This window comes from Protomyctophum bolini (genome assembly GCF_963924005.1).
Source record: "Protomyctophum bolini genome assembly, chromosome: 3".
NCBI lineage: Eukaryota > Metazoa > Chordata > Actinopteri > Myctophiformes > Myctophidae > Protomyctophum > Protomyctophum bolini.
In genome coordinates, this window is record NC_137864.1 from 39,787,597 (window position 1) to 39,806,349 (window position 18,753).

At 45.6% G+C, this 18,753-nt stretch overlaps 1 protein-coding gene across 2 annotated transcripts in view; it reads right to left on the reverse strand.

Moving 5' to 3' along the window:
• Positions 1 to 18,753, reverse strand: part of LOC308313329 (spectrin beta chain, non-erythrocytic 1-like) — a 64,190-nt gene that overhangs the window by 8,827 nt on the left and 36,610 nt on the right. For both annotated transcript variants that reach the window (XR_013963883.1, XM_080760411.1), the window contains exons 26-39: positions 18,225 to 18,315; positions 17,358 to 17,492; positions 17,029 to 17,139; positions 10,994 to 11,146; positions 9,671 to 9,928; positions 8,285 to 8,374; positions 7,964 to 8,164; positions 6,444 to 6,542; positions 5,889 to 6,019; positions 4,602 to 4,806; positions 3,183 to 3,473; positions 2,021 to 2,104; positions 1,348 to 1,592; positions 872 to 1,095 (exon numbers count right to left, since the gene is read on the reverse strand). Coding sequence is in view for 1 of the 2 variants with exons in the window: in XM_080760411.1 (XP_080616537.1) it covers positions 872 to 1,095; positions 1,348 to 1,592; positions 2,021 to 2,104; positions 3,183 to 3,473; positions 4,602 to 4,806; positions 5,889 to 6,019; positions 6,444 to 6,542; positions 7,964 to 8,164; positions 8,285 to 8,374; positions 9,671 to 9,928; positions 10,994 to 11,146; positions 17,029 to 17,139; positions 17,358 to 17,492; positions 18,225 to 18,315 (2,318 nt within the window). In the remaining variant the exon portion in view is untranslated. The remainder of the gene's footprint in view (positions 1 to 871; positions 1,096 to 1,347; positions 1,593 to 2,020; positions 2,105 to 3,182; positions 3,474 to 4,601; positions 4,807 to 5,888; positions 6,020 to 6,443; positions 6,543 to 7,963; positions 8,165 to 8,284; positions 8,375 to 9,670; positions 9,929 to 10,993; positions 11,147 to 17,028; positions 17,140 to 17,357; positions 17,493 to 18,224; positions 18,316 to 18,753) is intronic.

Here is an 18,753-nt window from a genome sequence, read left to right on the forward strand (position 1 = left end):
TCACTGCAGCTCAAAAGGCTTCGGAACACACAGAGAAAACCCCAGACCACAGAAAATCCACAGAATGTTCAAAGTTCAGGTTTGGGTAGAATTGAGGTCATAAAACCTAAAATTAAAATAAATGAAAATGAATGTCAAGAAACCTTAAATATCAGCTAGAATTTCTTTTCTGTGTGGATGTATGGGCTGTCAATCAGACAGGACTTTTATGTTTGGATGTATGGGCTGTCAATCAGACAGGACTTTTCTGTGTGGATGTATGGGCTGTCAATCAGATAGGACTTTTCTGTGTGGATGTATGGGCTGTCAATCAAATAGGACTTTTCTGTGTGGATGTATGGGGCTGTCAATCAGACAGGACTTTTATGTGTGGATGTATGGGCTGTCAATCAAATAGGACTTTTCTGTGTGGATGTATGGGCTGTCAATCAGATAGGACTTTTCTGTGTGGATGTATGGGCTGTCAATCAGATAGGACTTTTCTGTGTGGATGAAGGGGCTGTCAATCAGATAGGACTTTTGTTTGGATGTATGGGCTGTCAATCAGACAGGACTTTTGTTTGGATGTATGGGCTGTCAATCAGACAGGACTTTTCTGTTTGGGTGTATGGGCTGTCAATCAGACAGGAATTTTCTGTTTGGATGTATGGGCTGTCAATCAGACAGGACTTTTCTGTTTGGGTGTATGGGCTGTCAATCAGACAGGACTTTTCTGTGTGGATGTATGGGCTGTGCATCAGATGGAACTTTTTTGATTCGATGTATGGGCTGTCAATCAGATGCGTGCACGCATGCATAATGCGTGTGTGTCTGTGTGCATGCGTGCATGTGTGTGTCTGTGTGCATGCGTGTGTGTATCTGCGCACGGTACCCAGCCGTAGCCACTCCCAGCGGTCCTCCCAGCTGTCAATCATCAGCTTCCTGTGGTCTGTGAGTGACAGGAGGCGGTCCTTGATGATGTCAGAGGCGTGGTGTTTCCGTGACAACAGGCTCCGCCCCAGATCGATGCAGAGCGAGAAGGACTCGTTGCGCGCGTCGATCTCTGCCTTCACACCCTGGTGGTTGTTCATGAGAAGTTCTACTGAGGACACGTCCCTGCATTACACACACACACACACACACACACACACACAGGTTGTTCATGAGGAGTTCTACAGAGGACACATCCCTGTGCACGGTGTGCGCACACACACAAACAGGTAGAGGGGCAGGTTTCTCCTGCCCCTCTATTAGGTGTATTACCTGGGTTTCTCCTGCCCCTCTATTAGGAGTATTACCTGGGTTTCTCCTGCCCCTCTATTAGGAGTGTTACCTGGGTTTCTCCTGCCCCTCTATTAGGTGTATTACCTGGGTTTCTCTTGCCCCTCTATTAGGCGTACTACGTCCTCCATCCACAGCATCAGGTCGCGCACCATGCTGTAGAAGCGGAACTTGTCGCTGGTCTCCAGGAGGCGGAGCCTGCGTCCCTCGCAGGCCTCCAATAGGCCGGCCCAGGCCTGAAGCACCTCCCCCTCGCGCCGCGCAATGTCGTCCGCCTTGTCGCCGGCGTACGCCGACTGCAGACGCGCCGCGTCCTCCTGCAGCTGGCGCACCTGTTAGCACGTTAGCATGTTTAAATACATGAGGCACCTGTTAGCACGTTAGCACATTAGCACGTTTAAATACATGAGGCACCTGTTAGCACGTTAGCATGTTTAAATACATGACACACCTGTTAGCATGTTTAAATACATAACGCACCTGTTAGCACGTTAGCATGTTTAAATATATGACATGGCTCTCAACTCACGGCATCCTCCCAACGCACCCGGAAATTGTCATTAAAAACACATTGTTAATCATATACATATTACACGTGCTTGTGTTCCCGCTATATATGTGCGTGTGAGAGTCTGTGCGTGCGTGCGTGCATGTGTGTGTGTGTGTGTGTGCGTGCGTGCGTGCGTGTGAGAGTCTGTGTGTGTGTGTGTGTGTGTGTGTGTGTGTGTGTGTGTGTGTGTGTGTGTGTGTGTGTACGTACGTGCGTGCCCAGACCCTGGATGTCGTGTTGGAAGGTGGTGTGCATTCTCTGCAGAGTCTCCACAGTGTTCTGGTCACGCCCAACCTAGATGACATCATAATATTAATGACATCATACTATGAACCTGTACAGTTAACACTCCATCTAGTGTTCAATCTGTGTACTGCAGGCTGCCATTCAAATCACTCCATTTTAACATCCGGGTCTCACAGCAGTAACAACTAGATGAAGTTCCCCTCTGGGCCTCCTGGTGGCGCTATAATAGGACAGGTCTCCACCAGGGCAGGTCAGGTTGTGGCCTCCTGGTGGCGCTATAATAGGACAGGTCTCCACCAGGGCAGGTCAGGTTGTGGCCTCAAGGTGGCGCTATAACAGGACAGGTCTCCACCAGGGCAGGTCAGGTTGTGGCCTCCTGGTGAAGCTATAACAGGACAGGTCTCCACCAGGGCAGGTCAGGTTGTGGCCTCCTGGTGAAGCTATAATAGAACAGGTCTCCACCAGGGCAGGTCAGGTTGTGGCCTCCTGGTGAAGCTATAATAGAACAGGTCTCCACCAGGGCAGGTCAGGTTGTGGCCTCCTGGTGAAGCTATAACAGGACAGGTCTCCACCAGGGCAGGTCAGGTTGTGGCCTCCTGGTGAAGCTATAATAGAACAGGTCTCCACCAGGATCTTAGACTTCACGATGCACGGCAAAACGCCTCGCAAACCCGTCAAATGACGGGTTCAGATTTAACCCTGGAGGTCGCCAAACCCGTCAGATGGCGTGTAGTAAGGGTTATATCAATACCAAGCAGCCGAAGCTCAACACTAACCTTCCATGCTGCCCAGGCTGCTAGACAGTGCCTACGTTCTTCCCATCGTAAGGAACAAAGCGCGCGCCTCCCATAAGGATCCACTGATTGTCGTTCTTTTTGTTGCTTGTTTTCTCCGACAAATACTCCAAAGTTGCTGTTTTAGTCCAAACCGCCCAACGTTCAGATGTAAACAGTGATGTCTGATCGCATCGCCCCAGCCGTGTCACCGCTTGTTGTGAAACCTAAGACATGTCGGCTTCTGCTCGAAAAAGTCTTTGCGCCTCTACTCGTTGAATTGGGCTGTATTGACGGTAATAGAATGGCGCCTATATATAGGGGATATAGCTGAAAGTGTTAATGGTGTTTACCTCTTCGGGTATCTTGTTAGTTTTCTCCACGATGCGCGCCAGTATCTCCTTGGCGTCGTGGTAGAACTTGTGCAGCTCGTGGGAGGCGGCCAGGATCTGCGTCCGCGTGTCAATCAACTCCAGGAGCTCCGCCCACGCCTCGTTGAGGCCGTCCTTCCACTCCGCCACGGTGGCCGCGTCGCCGTGTCCCGCGTTGATGAGGTCATCGGCCAGCCGGTTGACGCCGTCCACCCTCTCCTGACCGATGGACCCCGTGTCCCTGGAGAACTCCTTGAACCTCTCCTGGAGCATCTGGGAATACATTACCATTACTATTATTACTATTACTATTATTATTATTATTATTATTATTATTACTATTATTAGAGAACTCCTTGAACCTCTCCTGGAGCATCTGGGAATACATTACCATTACTATTATTACTATTACTATTATTATTATTATTATTATTATTATTATTATTATTATTACTATTATTAGAGAACTCCTTGAACCTCTCCTGGAGCATCTGGGAATACATTATTACTATTACTATTATTATTATTATTATTACTATTATTAGAGAACTCCTTGAACCTCTCCTGGAGCATCTGGGAATACATTACCATTACTATTATTACTATTATTATTATTATGGTCCCTGGAGAACTCCCTGAACCTCTCCTGGAGGAGAGTTTATTTTTCCTAGGGTGAATGCGGGATTCGAGGAATTTGTGATTGGTTGTCAGTGGAGTAGGAAGTCCTATAAACTCAGTGACATGTTTGTAGTCCTATAAACTCTCAGTGATATGTTTGTTGTCCTAGACTCACAGTGACATGTTTGTTGTCCTAGACTCACAGTGACATGTTTGTAGTCCTATAAACTCACCATGACATGTTTGTAGTCCTATAAACTCACCGTTACATCACATGTTCGTAGTCCTAGAGTCACAGTGACATGTTTGTAGTCCTATTAACTCACCATGACATGTTCGCAGTCCTATAAACTCAAAGTGACATGTTTGTAGTCCTATAAACTCACAGTGACATGTTTGCAGTCCTATAAACTCACCGTGACATGTTCGTATTCCTATAAACTCACCGTGACATCACATGTTCGTAGTCCTAGACTCACAGTGACATGTTCGTAGTCCTACAAACTCACAGTGACATGTTTGTAGTCCTAGACTCACAGTGACATGTTTGTAGTCCTATAAACTCACCGTGACATCACATGTTCGTAGTCTTAGACTCACAGTGACATGTTCGTAGTCCTATAAACTCACAGTGACATGTTCGTAGTCCTATAAACTCACCGTGACATGTTCGTAGTCCTATAAACTCACCGTGACATCACATGTTCGTAGTCTTAGACTCACAGTGACATGTTTGTAGTCCTATAAACTCACAGTGACATGTTCGTAGTCCTATAAACTCACCGTGACATGTTCGTAGTCCTGGCCCAGCTCGTGCGACCCCGCCACGACCTCCCGCTCTGCGATCCACTGCTCCAGGTCGTCCACCTCCCGGTTCAACAGGAAGAGGCGGAGCCTCTCGTCCAGCCGGCCCCGCCTCTCCTCCGTCAGGTCCTTTAACCCCGCGTAGAGCTTGTCAACCTGAGACTGGCGGAGGCCGATGCGCTCGCTGTGCGCGCACGCACACACACACAACACGCGCGCACACACACACGCACACACACACACGCACAACACGCGCGCACACACACACGCACACACACACACAACACGCGCACACACACACGCACAACACGCGCGCACACACACACGCACACACACACATGCACAACATGCGCGCGCACACACACACACACACACACACACACACACACACCAGACACTATTAATCCAGAGCGATTTGCAGTGGAACAGCCTACCAGAGCATGTAGTGGACTCCATCACAGACAACGGCCTTCAAGCCTTTAAACGCAGAGCTCACAGAAATCTCCTGACCAGCCCTCACACTGACTGTTGAGCTGCAGTGAACCATTTGATTGGCCAATGGATATGTATCTTACTATGTATTACTTGGCTATTGTTCACAATTGCATCTAATAAAAAAATAAAAATAAAAAAAAAAGTAAGAACAGCACATACATCAAATACATACATACATACAAATAATACATCAAAATACATAGAAATAGTCATCATAAACAAGCTAAGAACCTAACATCTGTCAATGCTATCTAGGGCCTCTTTTCCACTATGGGGGTGGAACAAGAACCAGAACTAGAACTTTCCAGATCCCAGAACTACCAGGAACCTGTGAAGTTCCAGAACCAAGTTCTGCTTCAGTTTCCATATGTTTCCAAGAACCTGTTAAGTCACCTCAGCTCAACCAATCAAGAGCAGCAGTGCTGCTGTGCTGGCCCCACCCATAGGTTCCCCAGAACTCAGTGTTAGTACTAGCTCAAAAGCAGGGCCAAAAAAAGGTTCTGAGAACCTGGTCTGAAACCGTGGCGTACCGTGCTGTGCTCTGTGGAAACAAACCCAGAACTAAAACAAATGGGTTCAGGTTCTGGTTCCACCTTGCTAGTGGAAAAGGGGCCCTAAGTTACATAAAGTTGAGCCTTTTCATACGCCTGTAAGGTCGTCAAGCTCATGAGCTAGTGGTTTTCACTACGGTGGGAAATTTGGAGTCTGGGATGTGTGGGTTCATATTGTATCCAGAGGGTTCATATTGTACCCAGAGGGTTCATATTGTACCTGTCAGGGTGCTCCTTGGCCGTCAGCCCGCGGCTGGTCTGTGAGATCTGATGGACGGTTTCGGCATAATCCTCGACGCACTGCTCAACGATCTGATGTTTCTTTACAGCGGAGACCGCGCTGAGTTCATCCTACACAGACACAGACACAGACACAGACACACACACACACACACACACACACACACACACACACACACAGACACAGACACAGACACAGACACAGACACACAGACACAGACACACACGTTCGGGGTGTTAAAGTTGATCACCTCTAGTGTCAACATTATCTTCCTCTGAAATCATGCATGGATAACAGATTACATCTAATCAGATTACCTTGGATAACAGATTACATGTAATCAGATTACCTTGGCCTTCTCCTCAGACATCATGCATAGATAACAGATTCCATGTAATCATATTACCTTAGATAACAGATTCCATGTAATCATATTACCTTAGATAACAGATTCCATGTAATCAGATTACCTTAGATAACAGATTCCATGTAATCAGATTACCTTAGATAACACATTCCATGTAATCGGATTACCTTGGCCTTCTCCTCTGACATCATGTACAGCTCCTGTTCGCTCATCCAGGATTCGGCCTCGGCAGCGTCAAAGTAATACTGCTGTGCATGGAGCGCCACCTAGTGTTGAGACAGGGTCATTACGTTCTAGTTAGGATGAGTAGACCCGTACGGGCCGGTCGGCCACCGGCCTACTGGAGAACGATGCAACTTGGGAACCTAATAATACCCGTTGTCATAGCACCGTTTTGTCTGTGTCCCACATAGAGATCCAGTCTGTCTGTGTCTGAACCAGGCGGGGCAGTCAGACAGATATTTTGTGAAGCCACTGAGGAAATCGGGATTTCCTGAAAGTTCATATAATGGCCTGTTGTGGCGCTGTCATTGGGCCCAAAAAAACCCATAGCCCCATAGAAGTCCATGTATTTGGGCCCAACTTCACCTAGACTGTATTACCTTAATAAACATGGTCATGAATACTTTCTGCTTCCAGTCACTAGTTTAAAGTTTAAAATTTCTAATGTCATAATATTCTTTTTGGAAAATGATGGTCCCATTCATTAAAAAAATGACCATAAAGTTGCGTATGTTCTGAGGGGCGTGGCTACCGTTACAGTCTATGATCGGGATTCCCCACCCACTCGAGTCAAAATAAAAACCAACGAAGAAGAAGGGGGGAAGTCCCGCCTCGTTGTCTGGGCCAGCCAATGGCTCAGCTGGGCCCAAACGGATCTAGAAAGATGGCGATTTACAATTCAAGGACTGACAGGCTTCATTTTACGTCCATATCAGACCCGGAGAACGCTTTGTCCATATTTTTTACAGTCTATGGTCTGAAGAGTGTAAACTGACTGTGAAAAGTGTACTGGTTAAGTAATCAATTGTCAGGTGTGGGGTTGCCATGTCAACCGATTGGCTGAGGCAGAGGCTGGGAATTGCACAGGTGAGGGGACTTAGGTCTGATTAGGCCCACTGGCAGATCCTTTTGTGGTGGTTCGGGAGAACCGTGGGTCCGACCGACTCGATACCGGGCACGGCACTCCCCATTCTGGGCGGGAACCCCTTTTGGTGTTTTAAGCATTATGTTATACTTTAGCTATTGAAAAATAGCAGATATACAAGCAGAGTGCTGCGCTATGAGCTTGCAGATCTGCCATTTCTTTTTAATCCTGAAAATGTGGCGCGAATCTTTGAATGTTTTTAACTCAAATCTTTGCTTCTGGGGGGTCCCCTGGAGCGGGGGTCGGTGGCCAAATACAGATAATTCTAGGGGTGCTTGACATGAAAAAGGTTGAGCACCGTTGACATAGAAACACGGGTCTTTCAGAAAACGCCATTCTGTCAGGTGTAAAAGGAGCAACTTAATTGGACACTCAGGCATGAAGGAAGCATGAGTTCAAGTCCGTTGCTCTCCCCAGGTTGGCGGAGGGTGTGTAGAGGCCAGGATCACATTAGATGATTGACACAGGGGTGAAAAATGGGTTACAAAAATCGTGGGGTAAATATTTGAAGTAAAAAAATCAAAAACAAACGTTCCTGACCTGCAGCCGGGCGTTCCTCTTCTCCACAACCTCCTGTAGCTCCTCCCACAGCGCGCCCAGCTTAGCCAATCGCTGGCGGATCACCTCCCCATGCCCCGCCCCCTCCGGCCCCGCCTCCTCCTCCTCCTTCAGCAGGGCTCTGCTCCTCTCCGTGATGTCATCGACGCGAGGCTGGTGGCCCTGGATCTCCTTCTGCAGAGTCTGGGGAAAACCAGGAGAAAACCAGGAGAACACCTATCATCTAGCCCTGGATCTCCTTCTGCAGAGTCTGAGAAAAACCAGGAGAACACCTATCATCTAAAATGCTGTTCAGCATCCTACCTGGTTCTTCTTGATGAGCAGCTGGACAGTCTGCAGGTTATTGCCGTAGTCCGTTGACATGGCAACCGGAATCCTCTCCTCCACCCAGAGCTAAACACACACACACACACACACACACACACACACACACACACACACACACACACACACACACACACACACACACACACACACACACACACACACACACACACACACACACACACACACACACACACACACACACACACACACACACACACACACACACACACACACACACGTGTAAGTATTGGCAGTGGAAAAAGTACTTTAAAAGGGGCCCACCATATATTTGACGTTTTTAAGTAGTGCAACCACTTCCTTAAGTGACTATGTGTGTGTGTGTGTGTGTGTGTGTGTGTGTGTGTGTGTGTGTGTGTGTGTGTGTGTGTGTGAGCACACAGAAATGGCATGGTTGATTCTCTCACCACCTAACGCACACATACACACGCACATGTTAACTGTATATATGATGCTTTCGGGTGTGCCAGTACAGTACAGTACAGTAGAGGGATCCCCACACGGTAACTCCGGAACGCCGGAATCGGGCTTTCCTGAAAGTTCATATAATGGCCTGTTGTGGCGCTGCCATTGGGCCCAAAAAAACCCATAGCCCCATAGAAGTCCATGTATTTGGGCCCAACTTCACCTAGACTGTATTACCTTAATAAACATGGTCATGAATACTTTCTGCTTCCAGTCACAAGTCTCATTTCTAATGTCATAATATTCTTTTTGGAAAATTATGGTTCCATTTATAAAACAAATTACCATAAAGTCACGTATGTTCTGAGGGGCGTGGCTACCGTTACAGTCTATGATCGGGATCCCCCACCCACTCGAGTCAAAATAAAAACCAAAGGAGAAGAAGGGGGGAAGTCCCGCCTCGTTGTCTGGGCCAGCCAATGGCCAGCTAGGCCCAAACGGATCTAGATAGATTTACAATACAAGGACTGACAGGCTTCATTTTACATTCATGTTAGACCCGCGGAACGCTTTGTCCATATTTTTTTACAGTCTATGTGGTATAAAAGCAGGCTGGCTGAGGCCATTCTCTCTCTCTCCCTTGCACAGGTCACACTGCTTGTTTGGCTATGTTTTTTTTTAAGTAGTTTCAGTTCGGTTGATTTCTGCACTTGCACATACAGTCCATGTTCACACAGCCATACACACTTTACACTACTGATGTCACTGACCACTCACACCTCATACATGTTGCACCTTTTAAGCCTTATTTTAGTTATAAATACAATAATGTTACGTTTAATCCTGTGTGTCGTCTCCCTTTTTGTCATGATGTGAGCCAGTTCATGACAGTGTGTGTGTGTGTGTGTGTGTGTGTGTGTGTGTGTGTGTGTTACGTACTATGTGGTCCTCCACGTCCCTGGTGAACTGGTGCAGCTCTCTGCTCTCCAGCAGGACGCTCCTGCGTCGCCTCAGAGGCTCCAGGAGAGCCCAGAACTTCTGCTCCACCTCCAGGCGCCTGCGGCCGTCCACCTCCTCCACGCCCACGACCTCCTGACCTCCGACCTCCTGACCCCCGGGACCCTCGGAGACCACCTGGGACAGAGACTGGAGCTCCACCACCTCCTTCTGACGGACCTCCACCTGCATCTCCAACATCTACAGGAAGAACGACAGATGTGTAGTTGGTATCAGTGTTGTTTTTGCATATTTAGTCTTAGTTTTAGTCATCATAGATATAGTTTTCATTTAGTTTCCATTTAGTTTTCGTCAGTGGAAATAGGTAGTCGACGAACATTTTTCGTCTTAGTTTTAGTCGACGAAAACAACACTGGTGTACAGGTGTGGTTTGGCAGGTGTGGCAACACATTTAGACCCGAGGGGACGATTCTACAAATGTCTTCTAATGTGACGCCCCACACATAATGAGTAGTGGATGTATGCCTGCCTATTGCCTAACTGTCATCCTTGTAGGTGAGCCTGGGTGGGGCATTGGCCTGATGGCTGATGGGAGAGCACCTGGGCCCGGTGTCTCCCAGAGGCTATACAAATACAACGCTCCTGCCAGTTGAGACGAGAGATCCAGAGGAGGCAGACCTGCCTCCACTCCCTGCTTTTGACTCCATGCCTCCTATGACTCATGTTTGATTATCCTTTCCATCCACACATGCACCACACCATGTATCACACATCCATACACTACACTTACACCACTGACTCACTGACTACACGCCCCATAGAATAGTTATGTTCAGTACAGCAGTCCCTTGTTAGTTCCTTTGCATATAGGCCTATTATTTAATAAACACACATGTTGTTCAACTTTCGACTGTCTCCTGCTCCTGATGTTTGTCATAGCAAGAGCCAGCTATGACAACAAAACAAAAACAAAACATGTTTCTATGCGAGTCGTTCTCAAAATGTGTCATGTCAAGGACCCTAAAGAATATCTGTAATTGGTCGCTGACCCCCATCTGAAAAATAAAAAATAAAGTTTATTTTCCCTTATCAACTAGTACCAACAAGGTCCTTAATGCCCTAGTCCTTACCTGCTGTCTCTTCAACCGGAAGTTGACGGAGGTCAGGAGGTTAGAGGTCAGGTCCTTACCTGCTGTCTCTTCAACAGGATGTTGACGGAGGTCAGGAGGTCAGAGGTCAGGTCCTTACCTGCAGCAGGATGTTGACGGAGGTCAGGAGGTCAGAGTTCATAGGTCAGGTCCTTACCTGCTGTCTCTTCAGCAGGATGTTGACGGAGGTCAGGTCCTTGCCGCGGTCCTCAGAGGTGATCTGTCCTTCCAGAGCTCCGAGCCACTGGTCCAGGTCGGCACAGCTCTGGGTGAACAGCTCCGCCTTGTTGGCCTCGAACAGGGACTGGGCCTTTGGTTCACATCACATGACACATCATTTATAACAGGGACTCATGGGCCTTTAGTTCACATCACATGACACATCATTTATAACAGGGACTGGGCCTTTAGTTCACATCACATGACACATCATTTATAACAGGGACTGGGCCTTTAGTTCACATCACATGACACATCATTTATAACAGGGACTGGGCCTTTAGTTCACATCACATGACACATCATTTATAACAGGGACTGGGCCTTTAGTTCACATCACATGACACATCATTTATAACAGGGACTGGGCCTTTAGTTCACATCACATGACACATCATTTATAACAGGGACTGGGCCTTTAGTTCACATCACATGACACATCATTTATAACAGGGACTGGGCCTTTAACCCACTCTGACCTGAGATCAGATTCATACGAGGTTTCCACTGGACACACACTGGTGTGATTAACCCATTCTTACCTGAGATCAGATTCTAAAAAAAAATTCAGTCGTTCGATTTTTCAAAACTAGCAGACCTACAAGCTCGTAGCGCACCACTCGGTGGCGCGCTATGAGCTTGTAGATCTGCTATTTTTCAATAGCTAAAGCACAACATGATGCTAAGATCAAAATGGGTTCTCTAGTGGAAGATTTAAGGGCAATTTTTTCGCCGTTAACTTCAAGTCATGATGCAGAGAACCTTTTTGGCATGGAAGTACCTTAGGATCATAGGAAAAGATTTATCCAAAGACACAAGCTGCATTACCTTTCATTTCTGAATTATACACCTTTTTCAAAATGGCCGCCACCATTTACAGCAATACAGCATAGCCCGTATCTTTGCTTCTGTTAGAGCTATAATAATAATATTGGTGCCAAAGTATACATTTTTAGGGTCAAGGAATCCAATTAAATAGATTTCAAGACTAAAAAATCTAAAAGTTTTCTCGTTACCATGACAACGGGGGTAAAATATGCACATTTCATTCGAAAACATACGTTTTAACAGGCTATAACTTTACCCCCCCTTATCCACTAAAACTTTCATTTAGTTTCCTCTTTGGCTTGGAAGTACCTTAGGGTCATAGGAAAAGATTTATCCAAAGACACAAGCTGCATCAACTTTCATTTCTGAATTATACACCTTTTTCAAAATGGCCGCCACCATTTACAGCAATACAGCATAGCCCGTATCTTTGCTTCTGTTAGAGCTATAATAATAATATTGGTGCCAAAGTATACATTTTTAGGGTCAAGGAATCCAATTAAATAGATTTCAAGACTAAAAAATCTAAAAAAAATCTCGTTACCATGACAACGGGGGTAAAATATGCACATTTCATTCGAAAACATACGTTTTAACAGGGTAACTTTACCCCCCCTTATCCACTAAAACTTTCATTTAGTTTCCTCTTTGGCTTGGAAGTACCTTAGGGTCATAGGAAAAGATTTATCTAAAGACACAAGCTGCATCAACTTTCATTTCTGAATTATACACCTTTTTCAAAATGGCCGCCACCATTTACAGCAATACAGCATAGCCCGTATCTTTGCTTCTGTTAGAGCTATAATAATAATATTGGTGCCAAAGTATACATTTTTAGGGTCAAGGAATCCAATTAAATAGATTTCAAGATTAAAAAATCTAAAAAAAATCTCGTTACCATGACAACGGGGGTAAAATATGCACATTTCATTCGAAAACATACGTTTTAACAGGGTAACTTTACCCCCCCTTATCCACTAAAACTTTCATTTCGTTTCCTCTTTGGCTTGGAAGTACCTTAGGGTCATAGGAAAAGATTTATCCAAAGACACAAGCTGCATCAACTTTCATTTCTGAATTATACACCTTTTTCAAAATGGCCGCCACCATTTACAGCAATACAGCATAGCCCGTATCTTTGCTTCTGTTAGAGCTATAATAATAATATTGGTGCCAAAGTATACATTTTTAGGGTCAAGGAATCCAATTAAATAGATTTCAAGACTAAAAAATCTAAAAAAAATCTCGTTACCATGACAACGGGGGTAAAATATGCACATTTCATTCGAAAACATACGTTTTAACAGGGTAACTTTACCCCCCCTTATCCACTAAAACTTTCATTTAGTTTCCTCTTTGGCTTGGAAGTACCTTAGGGTCATAGGAAAAGATTTATCCAAAGACACAAGCTGCATCAACTTTCATTTCTGAATTATACACCTTTTTCAAAATGACCGCCACCATTTACAGCAATACAGCATAGCCCGCATCTTTGCTTCTGTTAGAGCTATAATAATAATATAAGGGTCAATACCATGACAATGGGGTTGCAAATCCTATTCACATAATGTATACGAGACAAGTATTTGCAGAGAGCCATGTATGCTCTGACATGCAGCATTTTCAAGGTGCCTTACATGGGGCCCTGTATGGGGCACCTGTTGTGGGGGATTCTGTAGTCTTACTGGGGGTCTTCAACGCACGTGGGCAATGAGATACTTGGGAGTGGCGTGTTTGAGAGGAACGATCTCCCTGATCTGAACCCGAGTAGTGGCTTGTTATTGGACTTCTGTGCCAATCATGGGCTGACCATAACAGTTATGGTCAGTATATGTTATCCCGGGAGACTCGGGACAGCCAGTTAAGCAACTCCACAGTGGAAAAGCCCCAGAGGTTGGTGAGATCCGTCGAGAAATGCTGAAGGCTCTGGGTGTTGAGGGGATTGGTTGACACTTGACACATATTTTCAACATAGGGACAGATAGGGTGAGAAGTTCAGTCATGCTTATTCTTTTGGAAAGGAGCCATCTTAGGTGGTTCGGGCATCTGGTTAGGATGCTTATCGGGCATCTCCCTATAGGGAGGTCCTCGATGCACGTCCCACTGGGAGGAGACCCCTGGGAAGACCAAGGATGAGATGGAGGGATTACAACCATTAATTGGCCTTGGAACGCCTCTGAATCCCCCAGGAGGAAGTTACTAATGTTGCTCTGGAGAGGGAAGTCTGTAGCTCTGGTGGAGCTGTTGCCCCTATGACCTGACAGGGAAGGATTTCGAGACGCAGTCGTGGAGGAGAGGGTACGCTTCGAGGAGCTAAGGGTTGCTTTACTGCTTTTTGCAGATTATGTTGTCGAGTGTGTGGTGGCCATAGGAAGAGCATCAGCATCTCCAAATCTGAGGCCATGGTACTCAGCAGGGAACAGCTGTATTGTGCAATGCTGGGGAAAATTGTATGTCAACTTGTTGAGACTTATTTGATTAATTACAATTGTGATGGTCTGCGTCTCCAAATCTGAGGCCATGGTTCTCAGCAGGAAACCGGTGGATTGTGCAGTCCGGGTAGGGAATGAGGCATTACCCCAGGTGAAGGAGTTCAAGTATCTCGGGGTCTTGTTCACGAGTGAGGGGAGAACGGACAAGGAGATCAGCCGGAGAATCGGAGCGGCAGGGGTAGTATTGCAGTCGCTGTACCGCACTGTTGTGACAAAAAGAGAGTTGAGACAGAGGGCAAAGCTCTCTATCTACCGAGCAATCTTCGTTCCTACTCTCACCTATGGTCATGAAGTGTTCCTACTCTCACCTATGGTCATGAAGTGATCCTACTCTCACCTGTGGTCATGAAGTGTTCCTACTCTCACCTATGGTCATGAAGTGTTCCTACTCTCACCTGTGGTCATGAAGTGTTCCTACTCTCACCTATGGTCATGAAGTGTTCCTACTCTCACCTGTGGTCATGAAGTGTTCCTACTCTCACCTATGGTCATGAAATGTGGGTCATGACCGAAAAGAATAAGGTCACGAATACAAGCGGCCGAAATGAGTTTTCTTCGACGGGTGGCTGGCATCTCGCTTAGAGATAGGGTGAGAAGTTCAGTCACACGAGAGAGACTCGGAGTAGAACCGCTGCTCCTTCGCCTTCGGAGTCAGCTGGGGTGGTTCGCGCATCTGGTTAGGATGCCTCTCGGCCGCCTCCCTAGGGAGGTCCTCGACACACGTCCCACTGGGAAGAGACCCCGGAGCAGACCAAGGCGCAGTTGGAGGAAATACATCGACTCACTGGCCTTGGAACGTCTCAGAATCCTCCAGGAGGAAGTCACTGATGTTGCTCTGGAGAGGGAAATCTGGAGCTCTCTGGTGGAGCTGTTGCCCCCGCGACCCGACTACGGATAAGGGGTTGAAGATGGATGGATGGATGGATGGTGATGGTAATGAGAAAAACATTGGGGTTTTTTTAGCGGCGCTACTATATGCACAGCTTTGTGTGTACGTGTGTGCATGAGCACGGAATGTGCTCAGCTGATTGGCTGATGATGTATGATGATATGAGTGGAAATGAGCAAAATTTTATAACAGAAGCAAAAATATTAGATCTGCTGTATTATTGTAAATGGTGGCGGCCATTTTAAAAATGTGTATATTTCGTAAATGAAGGGTGATGCAACTCGTCTCTTTGGATAAATCTTTTCCAATTGCCCTAAGGCACTTCCATGCCAAAGGGAAAACTAAATAAAGGTTTTAGGGGTGAGGGGTGGAAAGTTACCCTGTTAAAACTTATTTTACGATTTAAATTAGCATATTTAACAGCTATTGTCATGGTAACGAGAAAACTATTTGGTTTTTTAGTCTTGAAATCCATTTAATTGGATTCCTTGACCCTAAAAATGTATACTTTAGCACCAATATTATTATTATAGCTCTAACAGAAGCAAAGATACGGGCTATGCTGTATTGCTGTAAATGGTGGCGGCCATTTTGAAAAAGGTGTATAATTCAGAAATGAAAGGTGATGCAGCTTGTGTCTTTGGATAAATCTTTTCCTTTGACCCTAAGGTACTTCCAAGCCAAAGAGGAAACTAAATGAAAGTTTTAGTGGATAAGGGGGGGTAAAGTTAGCCTGTTAAAACGTATGTTTTCGAATGAAATGTGCATATTTTACCCCCGTTGTCATGGTAACGAGAAAACTTTTAGATTTTTTAGTCTTGAAATCTATTTAATTGGATTCCTTGACCCTAAAAATGTATACTTTGGCACCAATATTATTATTATAGCTCTAACAGAAGCAAAGATACGGGCTATGCTGTATTGCTGTAAATGGTGGCGGCCATTTTGAAAAAGGTGTATAATTCAGAAATGAAAGGTAATGCAGCTTGTGTCTTTGGATAAATCTTTTCCTATGACCCTAAGGTACTTCCATGCCAAAGAGGAAACTAAATCAAAGCTTTAGTGGTTGAGGGGGGGTAAAGTTACCCTGTTAAAACACTTTTTTCAAATTAAATTAGCATATTTTACCCCTGTTGTCATGGTAACGAGAAAACAATTGGGTTTTTTATTCTTGAAATCCATTTAATTGGATTCCTTGACCCTAAAAATGTATACTTTGACACCAATATTATTATTATAGCTCTAACAGAAGCAAAGATATTGGGTATGGTGTAATAGTGGGTTATTGTCGGCGGCCATTTTGAAAAACATGTATATTTCATAAATGAAGGTTGATGCAGCTTGTGTCTTTGGATAAATCTTTTAGTATGACCCTAAGGTAATTCCATACCAAAGGGTTTCTCTGCATCATGACTTGAAGTCAAACGTGTCTTAAATCTTCCACTACTCTCCCAAAATGGGTTAATCCACATCACATGACACATCATTTATAACAGGGACTGGGCCTTTGGATTCGCATATATCTTTTCTACGTCCGAGCATAGACATGGTAACGCCCCCGCCTGCCTCTGATTGGCCTACCATAGACATGGTAACGCCCCGCCTGCCTCTGATTGGCCTACCATAGACACGGTAACGCCCCGCCTGCCTCTGATTGGCCTATACCGACACAGCCGCGAGGTTATACTCCGTGGTGGGAAATATAAATAAATAAATAATACAAGTAAAAAACGAATAAAATCTAATTGTTTTGCCGTCACTTGCCTTGGTCTGAGTGGTGGACTCAAGCTCCGCCCACAAGGCGTGGAGGCGGGCCAGCTGCTCTATGACCACGCCCTCGGTGTCGGGTTTCTCCGACACCAGCAGCGTGCCGTCCTGGAGACAGGAAACAGGAAGTGGTCATAGACAGAGCACAGAACCTCTGTAGCACACTAGTCTATGTCGCTCATCCATTTATCTCTCTCTCCATACCTTATCTATGTCTCTCATCCATTCCTCTCTCTCTCTCCATACCTTCTCTATGTCTCTCATCCATTCCTCTCTCTCCCCATACCTTGTCTATCTTGCTCACCCATTCCTCTCTCTCCCCATACCTTGTCTATGTTGCTCATCCATTCCTTGTTGCTGTTCAGCTCGGCCATGAAGGCCTGGTGTTTGAGCCACTTGCTGTGGAGGTTCCTGGCCTCGTCGTACGACAGGAGCATCTTCTCACTGACCCACAGGGATAACTGGAGAGATATTAAATATGACATTAACCCATTCTGACCCGAGATCAGATTCATACGAGGTTTCCACTGGACACACACTGGTCTGATTATAACCCATTCTGACCTGAGATCAGATTCTAAAAATGTCAGTCGTTCTTCGATTTTTCAAAAATAGCAGATCTACAAGCTTGTAGCTTGTAGATCTTCTATTTTTCAATAGCTAAAGCATAACATGATGCTAACACCAAAATGGGTTCCCGTTCAGAATGGGTTAATATAATATGTTCCTGATAACTGGAGAGATATTAAATATGACATTAATATAATAACATAGATATTAAATATGACATTAATATAATAACAGAGATATTAAATATGACATTGATATAATATGTTCCTGGCCTCAGTAGAGATAGAGTTAACACTCAAAAGACAGAACATTACTCGTTTGATAAGCCTGGGAGCACCTATTGGGAAACATTCAATGTCATTTCCTGTTGGGACACCACCCAAACAGGCGCGCTTGCGTCTGTGCGTGTGTGTGTGTGTGCGTGTCTTTGTGCATGCGTGCATGTGTGTGTGTGTGTGTATGCGTGCGTGTGTGTGCGTGTCTGTGTGTGTGCGTGCGTGTCTGTGTGTGCGTGCGTGTGTCTGTGTGTGTATGCGTGTGTGTGTGTGTGTGTGTGTGCGTGCGTGTGTATGCGTGTGTGTGTCTGTGTGTGTGTGTGTGTGTGTGTGTGCGTGCGTGCGTACCTCCTGTGAGTCCTGTAAGAACCTCTGTAAGTCTCGGTTGTCTTTCAGTTTCATCAGCAGCTCAACAGCGCCCTCTCTGTTTTTCTTGTGTCTGTAATGACATCATTGTTACATCACTATGACATCAACCTCTCTGTAATGACATCACTGTCAGGTTATTCAGCATGTGCAGTTTCCCCCACTGAATGACGGTACAGTCAGTCCTCTCCTGGCTCCATCTAAACTATGGCACAAACATGTCGTTCTAAAACAGTTTCTTTAATATTATTTTATTGGAAAAAAGGTCAATTGCCGTCTGTTAGCACAATCCGTACTTTTGGCGCAATGCTCCGCCATAAGGAATGTAATAACCTTCCGCTCGTGTCTGAATGCTCCGTCAGATTAGCTTTATTATGGATATCAATCCGCATCGCTGAGAACTATTTTTTTCAATATTATTTTGGCTCGGCCTTTCCTTCTATAGCGATCCTAGACCGGATCGCGCATGCGCGCTGCCGTCCACCTCCCATTATACAGGCAGACTAAAAGC